The 14,012-nt window shown below is 49.4% G+C and overlaps 1 protein-coding gene and 1 long non-coding RNA gene across 4 annotated transcripts in view; one reads left to right on the top strand and one right to left on the bottom strand.

Moving 5' to 3' along the window:
* Positions 1-14,012, bottom strand: part of Dgkg (diacylglycerol kinase gamma) — a 203,911-nt gene that overhangs the window by 82,625 nt on the left and 107,274 nt on the right. For both annotated transcript variants that reach the window (XM_028875222.2, XM_028875224.2), the window contains 3 exons: positions 9,877-9,966; positions 8,242-8,402; positions 726-790 (listed from right to left, as the gene is read on the bottom strand). In XM_028875222.2, coding sequence (XP_028731055.1) covers positions 726-790; positions 8,242-8,402; positions 9,877-9,966 — 316 coding nt within the window. The remainder of the gene's footprint in view (positions 1-725; positions 791-8,241; positions 8,403-9,876; positions 9,967-14,012) is intronic.
* Positions 345-2,151, top strand: LOC119088807. Of its 2 annotated transcripts, none has more exons than XR_005092551.1 (3): positions 345-448; positions 573-655; positions 745-2,151. It is a non-coding gene; the product is annotated as an uncharacterized LOC119088807 (long non-coding RNA). The 2 variants fall into 2 exon arrangements; XR_005092552.1 differs by having other exon boundaries at positions 345-655; positions 745-934; positions 1,020-2,151.

Below are 14,012 nucleotides of genomic sequence, written 5' to 3'. Positions count from 1 at the left end.
GTGATCTTGAAATAGTACAAGAGAGGACAGAGTCGGATGGGGCTTTGCCAAAGAGAGAGAGAGAGAGAGAGAGAGAGAGAGAGAGAGAGAGAGAGAGAGAGAGAGAGAGAGAGAGATATGAAAAAAGTGGACAACTCCACGGTGATTGTACGCCAGTCACATCTCGGTTCTGGTTAGTTCCACTCGCTTTGCAAGACAGGTTTGGGTTCGCTTGCAACTGATCTGGTTTTCTCCTTTCTTTCATGTTTGAACCCCGTCTCCAGGCATGCGGGCTCCCATGCCAGGCCACCTGGTGCCCTCCTGCCTCGCTGCTGCCCTCTGCTGTCCGAGGGAGCCTGGCACCTCCCCAGACCTGAGAGCCCCGCAGAGCCCTGCTCTCCCCAAGCCGGGGCTGCTGCGGGAAGCTGGGCTTTTAGGGGAAACCTCTGAGTCCCTGGCGGGGTTCCAGGTGGCCAAGGGCAGGCTGCTTGCCACCCATGCCGTCCCCAGACGCCTCCCTCTGCTCAGTTCTAACGGGAGGGGACGGGCAACCAGGCTGCGGCAGGTTTCTGACATTTTTTTTTTCTTCTTAGAAATGGAAACCCTCCTTCCGGCAACGTGGCAGCAAAGCTAAGTCCCCGGGCGACCCAGGCCAAGGACATTTCCGTGGTAGCAGGTGGGAGGCCGCACTGGCTGGCAGTGCCTGGCGGGCGGGGTGCCACCCCAGCAGTCGCATGCTCGCTTACCTGCTGTTGAATTTTTCAGGATGTTTCTCTCTCATCATGTGGAATCTGTGTGCAATGGAAGCATCCTGGAAACAAAAGAAAAGAAGGCAGAAAGAAGCCTGGTTAATGGTTGTGGCCATGAGCTGTGGTGGGAAGGGACACATAGGTGCCCCTGGAATGCCCAAATTCCGGAGACTCCAAGTCACAGCGGCTCAGCATCACGTCCAGGGGTAAGCTAGTGCCAGCACTCAGTCCTCTTAAGAGCTTAGCTTGGTTGGTTGCTTCGGGGTCCTGGCAATTATCTCTGTATCTCAGGCCCTGCGAACAGCCGCAGTTCAGCCTGAGACCCTGGCTCTTTGGAGACTGAGGCAAGAGCAGGCTCTAGAGGGAAGGAAAAGCCACTCTCCCCTCCCAGGACAGTGAGGGTCTCTGCTCGGGTGAAGCCAGGAGCCTGTGGGGACGGTGGTGGGGCATAAAAGAGGGAATATTTTCGACTCATGAGAAGTTACAAAAATAGTACATTTCTCGCGTCCCATTCACCCAGCTTCCAGCAAACGATGACATCTTACACAACACAGGTCAAAACCCCGAGAAGAGGCTGGGAGAGGCTATTGTGAATTAACCCTTTGTTGTCTGTGTTTCAAGTTTCGCTGATAATAAAAGTGTATTAAGCTTAGTAGCTTCTGCTTATTGATTATTCTGTCCACAGGACTGCTTCCGAAGCCAGCAGGAATCTCCGATCCCTTCCTTACACTTCGTTGTGCTACCTCCCCCTTTGGCTGTGCTACTGGCCACCTGTACCTCAGAACTCACCATGAGGCTCCCGTGATACTACATTACTGGGTGTCTCATCTTCACTTTGGAACCTCTCAGCCCCGAGTCTCTGCATCTCATACTCTCGTCACAGCCATCCTGTGAATGCTCATGCTTGCGACTAGGGTTTAGATGCTGAGGGCTCCATGATCTGTAGTCCAGAACAGGATCCAACACTGAACTCAATTCTCCTTCAAACCCAGCCTTCGGCACTTCTTACAGAGTCTACTTTCCAACAGAGGAGTGTGTACTGTCCCCTTATCGCCCAGTCCCCATCTAACACTGTGGGGGCAGATACTGAACCCTGGAAATAAATTGGCTGACTGGGTTGGAGAGGGTACATCCCAGAAACAATGAGCTGATTTAGATTTGCTCAACAGCTACAGTGAAACACAGAAATCTCTGGACATAGTGGTACATGCCTGTAGGCTAAGTATATGGGAGCCTGGGGCAGGAGGGTCAAGGATAGCCTGGACTACAAGGTGGGACTATATCTCAACAAACCAAACCAATCAACCAACAAAACCCTTAAAATACATATACTAGACTATGTGTCTGAAAGATCCTTAAAATTCCATGGAGCAGATTTTTAGCTAATGTATATTCTCTCTTCTTTTCTTCCCTCCCTCCCTCTCTCCTTCCTTCTCTCTCTCCCTAAATCCCTCCCTCCTCCTTCCCTCCCTTCCTTTCTTCCCCCTTTTCTTTCTCTCTGAGACAGGCTCTTACCATATGATTCTGGCTGGCCTTGAGTTCACTATGTAGACCCTGTTAAACTTGGAGATATCCTCCTGCCTCCGTCTCCCTGGGATTAAAGGTGTGTGGCACCATGCTGGGCATATCCCGTCTCTTGATAAGGAAACTACAACAGAGCAGTTTCCTGTGCTGACTTTTAACTTGGTTTTAGCATCAGGAGAGACAAGTGCCGTTCACTGAAGAAGCTTTTGGGGTATATACTATATGTGATGAAGTTTTCACTAGAGATAAGAGTGACCCCAGCCAACAGCCACCATGTGAAATCTGGGACAGGTCTAGGCTTACTTTGTGGTTGGTTACTTTGTGGTTCCTTAAGAGTTTAATGGTTAAATTTTTTGCTATTGACTTATTCTTGTAGTTTTCAGACTCATCAAGAGCTGAAGGTCTGGGTAGAGTCACCTTGTGGACACATGGTGGAAGGTGTCAAAACTCAGGGAGGGCCCCGCCCCTCCCACCTCTGGACCCACACAGCCTACTCAGTTTCTCTGGGCAGCAGCGCTTCTAGCCCAGACCATGCCCACCTTGCTGTCTGTCTTTCAGCAAGTTTCTGTGAACATTCCTGACAAGATACATGTGACATTTATCAAATGATTTTCTAGAATTCCAGTAAGCATTCCATCTGTGTTCCTTTGAAGGATGGATTCTCTTTTGTCAGAAACAAAACAACCCCCAAACAAACAACAAACAACCCAAAGCAAAAATCCATATCTTGTGTGGCATGATTTGTACACTGCTGTGGAAGAATCCTTTTCTACACTATGAATATATATTACTCTCATTTACTAATAAAAAGCTGATTGGCTGATAGCTGGTCAGGAAGAGCTTGAGTGCCAGACTAGGAGAATTCAGGGAGTTGCCAAAAATCTTGGAGAAAAAAGATGAGAATGCCATATTGAGAAAAGGTGCCAAGCCACGTGTTTAAACATAGATAAGAATTATAGATTAATTTAAGTGTAAGAGCTAGTTAGTAGTAAGCCTGAGCTATTGGCTGAGCATTTATAATTAATATAAGCCTCTGTGTGGTAATTTGGGAAGCAGTTGCCGAGGGAACAGGTAGTTGGGACAGAAAATGTCCATTTACAGTATACCACTGCTATTATCCCCAATAAAGCTGGGACTGACTCCTGGGTTTAATTCCCAGGATATTTGTGGATACTCTTCTCTCTGCTTTGATCACTGTAACAAGTCTTTCACTGTCCAGCCAGCTCTCAAATAATGACATGGTGACTTCCTATTAATTATGAAAGCTCAACTTATAGCTTAGACTTGTTCTTAAGTATCTCTTACAACTTAAATTAACCCATTTCTATTAATCTATGCTTTGTCATGTGTTTTTTTCCCCTTTCTTTCATTCTGTATGTCCCACTCCCTCTCGTGTCTCATTAGCGTCTCCTCTGTGCCTCGATTATTTCCTCCTACTTTCTCTCTGTGCCTGGAAGTCCTGTCTAAACCTCCTGCCTACCTATTGGCCACTTAAAGCTCTTTATGAGATGAATCATAGCAATACGTCTTCACCCAGTGTACCAATACCCCCACAGCATATCACCCTTGGTTTTTCCATTACCAAGTTTTGTGTGGCTTCTTATTCCAAAAGCCAACATTTACAATGTTGTTAGCTCAGCATGTGACTCCTAATCTGACAGTGTAATCTCTTGACAAATATATGAATCAGCAAGGGAGAGCTAAGCTGTCTTGGAAAAACAGGGTAAAGACTCTGACCATGTTTGTCTCCTGGGGGATAGAAAAAAATTGAAGCCTGCTTTTTCTCCGTTGAGAGGCTCTGTGCTGAGCACTGACCATAGCATATTCATTTTATGGGTTCAGATACTTTCTTGATGGCAATTAAAACAAAATCACACTTCCATCCTAGAGAGAGTGGTGGGCATTGCAGGCCAGTGGAAGCAACGGTATTTCTGACAGCCCCAGTCAGTGAGCGTTCTATGGGGCGTGGGCTGAAAGGGAGATGAAGTATGGACAGGGGCTGTTTTTCTACAGCCAAAACCTCAAACGCATAGTTGGATGGAGGGTTTTCGCTCTCTCTCAAACATAAATTGCTATCATTTGGACTCTGAGATATTGGAATGTCTAGGCCAGCGCTGTGTAGTAGAAATATAGCATGTTTGTAACTTAGAAGTTTCTAGAAGCCACACAAAAAAAGTAAAAAGAAACAGATGAAATTAACTTATGAATGTTTTAATTAATCCAATATACCCCAAATTTTATAATTTCTATATATAAAAATTATTGATATATTTAAATTTTTTCCTTAGATCTCATTTTTGAAACTTGTGTTTTTTTTTTGTTTGTTTGTTTTGCTTTTTAGCATTTACCCACACCTTAAATTAGGCAAGGCATTTCAGACACACAGTAAAAGCATGTGGCTTATGCTTGCCATCTTGGACAGTGCAGGGCTAATTCACACTAGCAACTTCTGGAGACAGAGACAGGAAAGACCACAGGGCAGATTACTTGAAAATTGGATTGTTTTTAAAATTTATGGCAGATTAGGGAGTGGAAAAAGATGTGGCTGGTATATCCAAGTCATATCTCAGCGAGTCCCACAATGACAGATCAGAACTCAGTGCTGAGAGAATCCAAGTTTGCAGGTATCTGTCTTGTCGACACCTTCCCTTAGTGGAGAGGAGGCTTGCCACTGGGGAACACTAACAACAATCGATAAGGTAGAGAATGGCGTGTGGGCTGGTGGCCCTCTGGCATCCAAAATAGGTTTGGCTGAGTCGAGGGATTAGCTGCTTCCCACTCTGGTAAGACTCACTGAAAGCAGAGCCTGTGAGGAGTTCCGAGTTGCACAAGCTCCAGGAATTACTTCCTAGTCCCTGACTTCCTGTCACCGACACCTGGCCATCCTGACCTTTCAGCTGTTCCAAAAATAGAGAGCGGGGAGGAGGAAGCCAAAGAAGTCAGAGGAAGTGATGTCCTGGATGACTCTGTTGAAGACCTCTTCCCGGGGGATGTCTGCGGAGAGGAAGGTGATAAAACCAAATGGCTGAATCTCCATTGGTTTGGGCTCCTGTCCTGTGTGGGTATACGGCGGCACCGAGCCACAGCGACTCCCAGGGAGAGTCTGTCTTACTCAACCCTCTGTCTAGTAAATGAGTTCTGTTTGCACCCAGGGGCACCATGGCCGTCATCTTTATAGTTGCAAGGCAGCAGTCATTTGTTCAGTGGGCATGGCAAGTCCTTCTGCGAGGCAAACACTGCACGCATCTCTTTGCCAGGGGAGTCTGCCCATATATTTAAGCATCATGGGAGGTAGAGCCTGCTTGGTTTACATACCTACTTCTCTCACCGAGTTTGGGAAGTCAAATAGGAGGCAAGACCTTCTGCAAATGTCAGCCCCAGGCTCTGCCAGGGTTTCGAGTTAGGTACTTATTTTCTCAGGATTTTTACCTCCCAGCTTTTAAAGATCGAGAACACATACCCTGCAAACATTCTCTCGAGGAAGCTAAGGGCACACCAATGAGATAAAAAGTCCCATCTCCTTGCTCATCTACAATATGGCAATAAGTACGCACAAACGAAAGGTATATGAAAAGAACTACGAAGATGATATGCTTGGAATATTGTAGGCCAGCCTAGGGCAGGTGGGTAAACATGTTGGCCGCTGAGGGTGATGGTATTCTGTTTGTGCTTCCTTGGAGGGCAATTAGCCTCTTTCCTTCCAACTCGCTTCTCTCCTTGGTTCCCTCCCTCCTTCACGACTTCCTCCCCTTTCCTCCCAGCCACTTACCTTCCTCCTGAAAGAATGCATTAAACCGTGATTCTCGGCTCTTACACTTATGGCCTGGGTATCTAGTTGAGGGGAGGCTGTCTACAGGACAACTGTTCGGAGACAGACAGGCATTGGGAACTAACTGTGTTCCTTCCAGCCAGAGCCGGGTTAAGAGAGGGAAGGTGTGTCGGAGGTTCTGAAGGTAGCCATGCTTGTAACCTGCCAACCGGAAGCTCCAGGGCAGCCTAGCCCATCCCGCTGCTCAGCGATCAGTTCTGGCCGGCTGCTTTCACGGTGCCAGCGTCCTCTCTTTTCTCAAGTCCCTCTCTTTCATTACTTCAATTCTAAGGTCCCTGTGCCAGACCCACTTCCTTGGTACATTCTGCTCAGTGCTGTCCCCCTCTCTGAGGCCTCAGTCAGGAACATCAGCATCAGAATGCTTCCCGGGGCTCTTAAAGATGCAGAATCACAGACCTCGCTGAGAGCCACGGAGTCAAATTACCAGTCGGACTCCGGTGCAGAGCGGGATTTCCCTTTAAAGGTGGGTGCTGCAGAGCCGTCCCCCACTGGGTTTGGAGACCTCCCCTCACTCTTGTTCCCTGTAGCTGTGTGAAGATGGAGGAGGCTGTGCAGAGGCCGCAGCTAAGAGCACTGTATGCTGATCCCTAGCTCCATCACACACTGGCTTGGACTCACACAAATGCAACAACCACACCGGGCAACAGGACAATCCGGCAGTAGGATAATCCGGCAGGGTGCACCACAGGTACTCCATCAACACCAGCAAGTTGCATGGTGATTATGGCAGGGAAGAGATGTGACGTTTGGTAAAGTTGATGGTGGGGATGCCCATACTCTGGGAGCCTGGCAGAGGCAAGGGCGCCCACCTGTCTGGAGCTGAAGATATCTGGGCAGAGAAGGAAAAGGACCTGAGTGTAAGAAAGGTGTGTGTGTGTGTGTGTGTGTGTGTGTGTGTGTGTGTGTGTGTGTGTCTGTCCCTTCCCTGAAGATGGCCCTGAAAGAGGGCCTGGGAAAGTGTCCCTCTACCACAAGTGGGGAATCCGGGGGTTGGGGAGAGGCATAATCCAGTTAAGACACAGGAACTCCTAGTGCATCACCTCCACACTCACAATGTCTTACCCTGGACCCACAATGCCTTGCCTGCTTCAGTCATAGCAAAGGGTGATGGAGTAGGAGTGAGAAGGTGAAGGCAAATGCCTTCATCTGAGCCTGTTTCTTCACTCAGAAAACGGGAGAAACAGTGTTCTACCGTGCATCAGAAGAACAGAGACCAAGAACACAGAAAAACACCACAAATGTAGGAACACTTCACTCCTTCTGTAAACGTGAGCTATGGTTATTTTTTAGTTCCTTTCTCTCCCGTTGTTTTAGCCTTACTAAAAAGCAAAACTTCTTCCTTAAACCTCATATCCCCTTGAGCTATCCATAAGGCCCCATCTCCATCTCCACCCCCATTATCACCAACAGTCTCAAAAGAGCACAAGAAAAAACAAGCATAGGTATCTGGCACCAGACGATGGCCTAGAGGGCCTCATGTGCACATGACACTGGCCAGAACAATCCCACATCCCAGGAGGCAGAAAGGAAGGATGCTCAGACTGAAGGCTCTGAAGGCTGACTGGAGATGGGTCGGGGTGCTGGGAGGAGCCCTAAGCCTCCGGTAAAATAGGATTAAGGAGTGTCGTGAAGGCTGGAATGCATGAGCCCACCATAGTACAGAGCACACAGCCTGAGGACCGGAGGGAGGAGAACCTTCCTACGGGTGTATGGAGCACTTTGGAGTGTGTGTGGTAGGGCTGGGAGGAAGGGTGTGAGCAGGAGGAAAGGAGTCTGAGTGTTGTCTACCAAGCCCGGTGGATGCCTGTGGTCATTCCTCAGATCAGAATTCTCAAATCCTCACACCCCTACAAGGGATTCTTCCTGGCCTCAATTCTTAGTATTTGTTTCCTTTAACTGTTTCATATTATCTGAAGGATAGATACATTCTAAGAAAAATTCCAGTCTTTTCTTCTGTTAGTTAAAAGTCTAGGGGTAAGAATTTCTTATACAGTCAAGGGGTAGAATCACTATGATCAGGGTGGCCACAGCCATGTCAGATTTGAGGATGCTCAGACTCAAGTCAGGGCTAGGGACAAACAGAACAGGTAAGGAGTAGGGCCCAGAGGGTCAATAGACACTTTTTGGTCATTCAGAAAAAGCAATCAATGACCAACTTACCACACCAATGGAGAAGTAGTTGTTCATGATGTTGTATGGGACCTGGTCTCCGTTCTCCATCTCTTCCCTGGGGATGACTTCCAGACACCAACGGTCCAGCATCACCAAGGGGCTCTGTTCAATTTCCTTCAGGATCTTCGTCAAGCTGCCCCCTTCGTAACCTGTGGACAAGGGCATGGAGTGTACCGCCAGGGCAGAGAGGCGAAGTTGTTGCTTATGCAGGGCAAGAGACTCTTTAGGCATTTGTGACTAGAAGACTTCTGGGTGTCTTTGGGCTAGAGACACTTATGTTCCCTGAGTCAGGGAGAAGGAGAGGACAGTAGGGAGTAACTAACAAGAGTTTGGGGGGAGGTGTGAGTTGAAAGCCCAAGAGCAAAAAAAAAAAAGCTAGAGGTAGGCACAGCTCTGGGGCTGAAGCAAGCCCTAGAGAAAGGGTGACCTGACGAATGAAGTTATGTCGTTTGCAGGAAGTGGATAGAACGAAGGATTATCATGTTAAGTGAAATAAGCTAGACTTATTTAGGTCTACATTTTGGAAAAGGTATTGTTTGCTTTCATATGTAGAACAGAGACCAAACACGTGTTTACATATCTCTCAATATGTATCTATCATCCATCCATCTCCCCATCTGTTATCTATCTATCCATCCATCCATCTATATTTCTACCTATTATCCACCCACTCCTCACCCACCCACCTGACTTGAAGGCGGAAGGTGGACTATTGGAAAAGGAAGTGGGTAACAGGATGTGGAGCAGGAGAAGGTATTAGCGTTAGATATGATTAAAGAACAGGATAAACATACGTGAGGAAGGCTCAACAAAACGTATTATTTTATAAAGCAAATATACCACTAGTTGGGAGAAGGAAAAAAGGGAGGAGAGAAGGAAAGGAGGGCAGGGGAGACTGGTCAGCTGCAGGGCTGGGTAGTTGTGTGGAAGACATCGGATCTGCCCCAAGACTGTATTGTGTGGTGATAGGGCATCCGGGTGCGATGACTTCTTCTATCTCATCCTCCACAAAAGAGCCCGGGTACCGGTGTCCTGGCCTGGTCTGGTATTGCTCCCTTAAGGGGTCAACCCCTTCCCGCAGTGGAGCTGGGCTTTGTGCTCTGCCACAAGCCACACACCTGCTGCTTTGTCTGCAAAGTCCTTGACCCTTGCTCTAAAAGCCATCACCACTCCGGGTTCCACTTAGGGGAATTTCAAAATGAAAGCCCGTAACCCCAGGGGCCTGATAATCCAGGCGTCCCTAGTATCTCATGAGTAATTGGTGATGCGGTATTTCAGTCTGCATTCTGAATCCATGTATCGGGCGAGCAGACAGGAGGCGCTGGAAGAGATTTGTCTTTATCCTACAGTTGGCCATGCCCTCCTGGAGGAGGTGGGCTCTCAGCTGATGGCTTCAGGACTATAGTCAAACCTGAAGAGCCTAAGCAGGATCCTGGAACCCAGAGGAGGGGGCTCCTGTTCCAGACCCAGCACGGAACGGCAGGATCATGGATCAGAAATGACTGTTGTTGACTATCATCCTGTGGGAACTGACTCGTAAAAGGTAAGTCTGCCTAGCTCTGCACAGCACGCGCCCCCGCCCCCGAAAACACCCAAATGCTTGGCTCCAGTGTGACGACTCACCTCCTCCCCAGCGGAGACATCTCGCCAGGTCATTCCCCGTTCCAAGAGGCAGGACAGCCACGGGTGGATGTTTCGTGAAGTTGGCCTTATCTGCAACCCACATGCAGGAACAGACATGCCTCGTGATTACAGATAGCTGCATTAGTTTATAATCCCCACCTGTTGCTTGCCTCCCCCTGCCCCGCCCCCCACTGTAATCGCCGAATCCTTCCGCAGTGGGGAACACACCCCTTGTTGAGGCCATCCACAATATTTGCAATGTGTTAGTCGCTACAAGTTTGCTGAAGTTGTCCATCCATTCTTCATATTGAGCTAAGTCTGTCTCCCCAGAATGGGCACCGATTTAACCGAAACATGTCTCAATTCTGTTCTTCCAGGTGACAGCACACGCGGCCAGAGCATTGGCTCATGTGATTTTAATCCTCAATGATGACCAACGTTTGTTCCCACTTATTGCCCACAGGAACCTAGCAAAGATGGAGGTTTATGGAGGAGAAGCGATTCCGGAGCCTGGATCCAAACTCAGAGATCTGTGGCTTTCAAGTCCATTCTGCTGACCTCAGGGGCGAGGCAGGGCATAGTGAAGGAGGCGTGCCTGGTGGTGGGGGGTGGTGGGGTCTCTGGAAAACTGACAAAGCTCACTGAAAGCCATTTATATTTTTTCCTTCATGGTTGCGCTGGAGCATTACCAGAACGGAGAAAAATGGCAGTCAACCGTGCTTTCGTCTGCCTGTGGTGTTCAGCATGTAGGCAGGGCAGGGAAGGCTGGAGGGGGAGGTGCGGGTACCCCCTGGGTTTTGAGGGGGCATGTACACAGACCCTGCCCTACAAGGTGCTCAGCACATTAGCCATGAGTAGGGGCTAGGGAGGGCTGCGGGGATCCGTGGGGGGAGCTCAAACCGGGGCTACCATGGCAGCGCAGAGTTCAGAGGCAGGACCAGTTGCCTGACCTGTGCCCGATGTGGCTGATCTTGGGCCTGAGAGGACCACTGATGGGCTGAAGTGGAAAATGGAGTGATGCCACGAACTCTGATTGTCCCTGACATGTGACTGGAGTCTCCCATCATCTGGAGGGCACCTGTTTCTTTATGTCTGTCCCTTCTCCTGTGGTTGACACCTTGACAGGTTAGCTGTCCTTACAGCACTGAACCCAGAAGTCTGCATCCTAACTTTCCCTTTTTCCTCAACCCCATTCACCTGCACAGCACTGCCTAGGAGCTGTCTCCAGAAGAGATTTCCCAGCAACCTCCTCTCTCCATCCCCATGGAGACACTGAGTGAGTGCGGGGCTGATTTTTCCACACTGTTCCGGTTCCACAGCCTCCTTTTCTCTTCCCCCCTCCAAGTCCACCCTCCTAGTGTGTTCTCCACATTCTGCCCGGGAGGGCAATGCCTGGGCCCAGACCCTGTATGTTAGTGCTCCGCTTTACCAATGTTGCGGCTTCCTCAACATGCCTAGGCCTCAGGATCGAGGCTTCGCCTTTCTTCCCAGCCTTCACTTTCAGCACACCCGGCTTCCCACCCTACCAGGAAACCATCCCAAAGTGTTCTCAGTCCTAACACTCCTGCTTCTCAGCACAGAAGCCGCCTCTTGTCACCTGGGTCTGCACTTGGTGACTCTTCTATGCTTCTGGAGCCTTAGGGGCAGTGACCGTAGCATATTCTCTTGTAACTGCTCACTGGTTTGTTCCCCGAATGGACTGTAACTTCCTGGGACAGTGTGTTTCATTTGCCATGGCATCTCTACTTGGATCTACTGAGACCTGCCATATGCCAGAGGTGGTGGGAGGCGGCCCTGGCCAGGCACTCATGGTGCCTACAGTCTGCAGTGGAGACCTGGCTCACCGAGGTCTTTGCACACATAATGTACGCTTGTATCTTTTTACTGGAAGGGGAATGGTCCTGTTACAAGGTGACTGTGGCTGGCTGGTGTATAGGAGAGCCGCCCACCCCCCAAAGAAGCTACACTTCGGTTGAGGCTGGGGAGCACTCCAGACGGGAGGACCATTTGGACAAGGCTCTGTGTGGGGAGAAAGAATGCCACATTTGAGGGTCTGAGAGCAGGGCTGGGTGGCTGGAACCCCACCCCCCAGAAAAGGAGGGAGAGCAACGACTCAGCTCCCTCAGCCCGGCAGGTCATTAGAAGAGTCTCTGTCATTTTCCGAGGAACCGCAGGAAGCTTTGGGTGTCTTATGCACACCACAAACCCGCTGATGTTAGGCAGAGTGTTATGGTTGTAGCGGGGAGGTGGGAGCGAGAACCTCAGTGGGGTGGTGGAGATCACGGCACAAGAGCTTAAATGCGGAACGAAGAACGGGGCACGCTACACAGTCACCTCTTTCCTCCCTGGTGTCTCTTTGAACCACTAACCTGGTGAAAGAGCATAATATCCCTTTCATCTCACATCTCCCTCTTTTCTGAGCTATATTTGTCTCCGATGTTCCCTGCAGTGGAATTGTGTGTAGTGTTTCTCCAAGGGCTGTTTCTTCCTCTCAGTGAGCGGGAGGGGCTAAGGGGATTGTCCGAAGAGACTGCAGCCATGAGCTGCCCCTCCTCCTACAGCTGCTGGGAGGAAGAGTCTTTCCTCTTCCCACAAACTTCAGAGCCCACAGTGGCAGCAGAGGGCTGTCTGTGGGGGTGGGGGGTGGGGAGATGTGTATGATGTGTGTGTATGTATACATCTGGTGTATGTGTGTGTGAGCGATGTGTATATGTATGTGTATGATGTGTATGTGTGTATTTACATATGTGGTGTGTGTGTGTGTGCGCGATGTGTATATGTATGTGTATGATGTGTATGTGTGTATTTATATATGTGGTGTGTGTGTGTGTGTGTGAGCGATGTGTATATGTATGTGTATGATGTGTATGTGTGTATTTACATATGTGGGGTGTGTGTGTGTGTGAGCGATGTGTATATGTATGTGTATGATGTGTATGTGTGTATTTATATATGTGGTGTGTGTGTGTGTGTGAGCAATGTGTATATGTATGTGTATGATGTGTATGTGTGTATTTACATATGTGGGGTGTGTGTGTGTGTGTGTGTGTGTGTGTGTGCATGGGAACCAAGCCCGGCCATAGGGGAGCAGCAGGTAGCCGGTGTGCCTTCTCCCCTCCCACTATGGAGGTCTCACCTTTCCTGCCTGACTTGGCTGGGGTCTAGCTCTGGCCAGCCTTGATTCTTCTCATCCTTTTACCAACTGTGTCCACATGTCAGCAGACCTTGCTGCCTCTGCCCCCTAAAGACATACATTGCACCCTTCTCACATCTTCCTGTTTCCACTGTGGCTCAGCCCCGGTCACCTCTCACTTGAGTCACCATGGGAGCCTCCTAACTGGTTTCCTTGCTTCTGCTCTGTCTTTTAGCCTGCCACGTTCCTTCTTTGCTTAAAACCACCTGGTGTCTTGGGACTGTCCCACTCTAAAAGTCATGTTCTACCTAATGCTCTACCTACCCACGGGACCCAGACCCTCATTCCCTCTGCTTCAACCTCTGTAAGGCTCCTGTGTGTACTCTGCTCTTGGCCACCTGGTCTGCCTTCAGCAGCCCAACCTGTTCCTACCTTAGGGCCTTGGCCCTTGCTGTTTCTTTTGTCTGGACTGTCCTCTTAGACATCCACACAGCTCAGTTCTCCAGTTCTTGGACATAGCATCACTTCGTACCCTGACTTCCTAGACCAGGTCTTCCCTGACTATTCCTAGATTGCAACCTCACTCCACCCCTAGACTTCCTTTGTTCCTCCCTTCCTACATTTTTACTGCCCTCTGATGCTCTGTATCGCTCACTCATTTCTTCGTTGCCCCCGTGACTCTGATGCCCTCCCACCCCAGTGTCTCTGATGGCAGCTTTCCTGTCTTTCCGTTCTCTACTGCAGAATTTACCTGGGTTCTGACTGGGTTTGGTCTTGACTATACACCATCCCCAAGTTTCACAGATAATCTCCATCACTTTCTGGATCGAGGCAGGGCTAGGCTAGACCTCAGGCTCCCGGCCCTCCAGCCTGCATCCCTGCCTTTTCCAGGTAGGACACAGCCCAGCGTGGTCCTGATCCCTGCTTGCACTGATCTGCATTTTCCAGATACATTTTCTGTGCTCCAGGCATTCATCTCCAGCCGATTTGCCTGCCTGCCGTG

Source organism: Peromyscus leucopus, chromosome 12 (genome assembly GCF_004664715.2).
Source record: "Peromyscus leucopus breed LL Stock chromosome 12, UCI_PerLeu_2.1, whole genome shotgun sequence".
Lineage (NCBI taxonomy): Eukaryota > Metazoa > Chordata > Mammalia > Rodentia > Cricetidae > Peromyscus > Peromyscus leucopus.
Note: the sequence above shows the minus strand (reverse complement) of the source record. Positions and strands in the feature narration are given on the sequence as shown.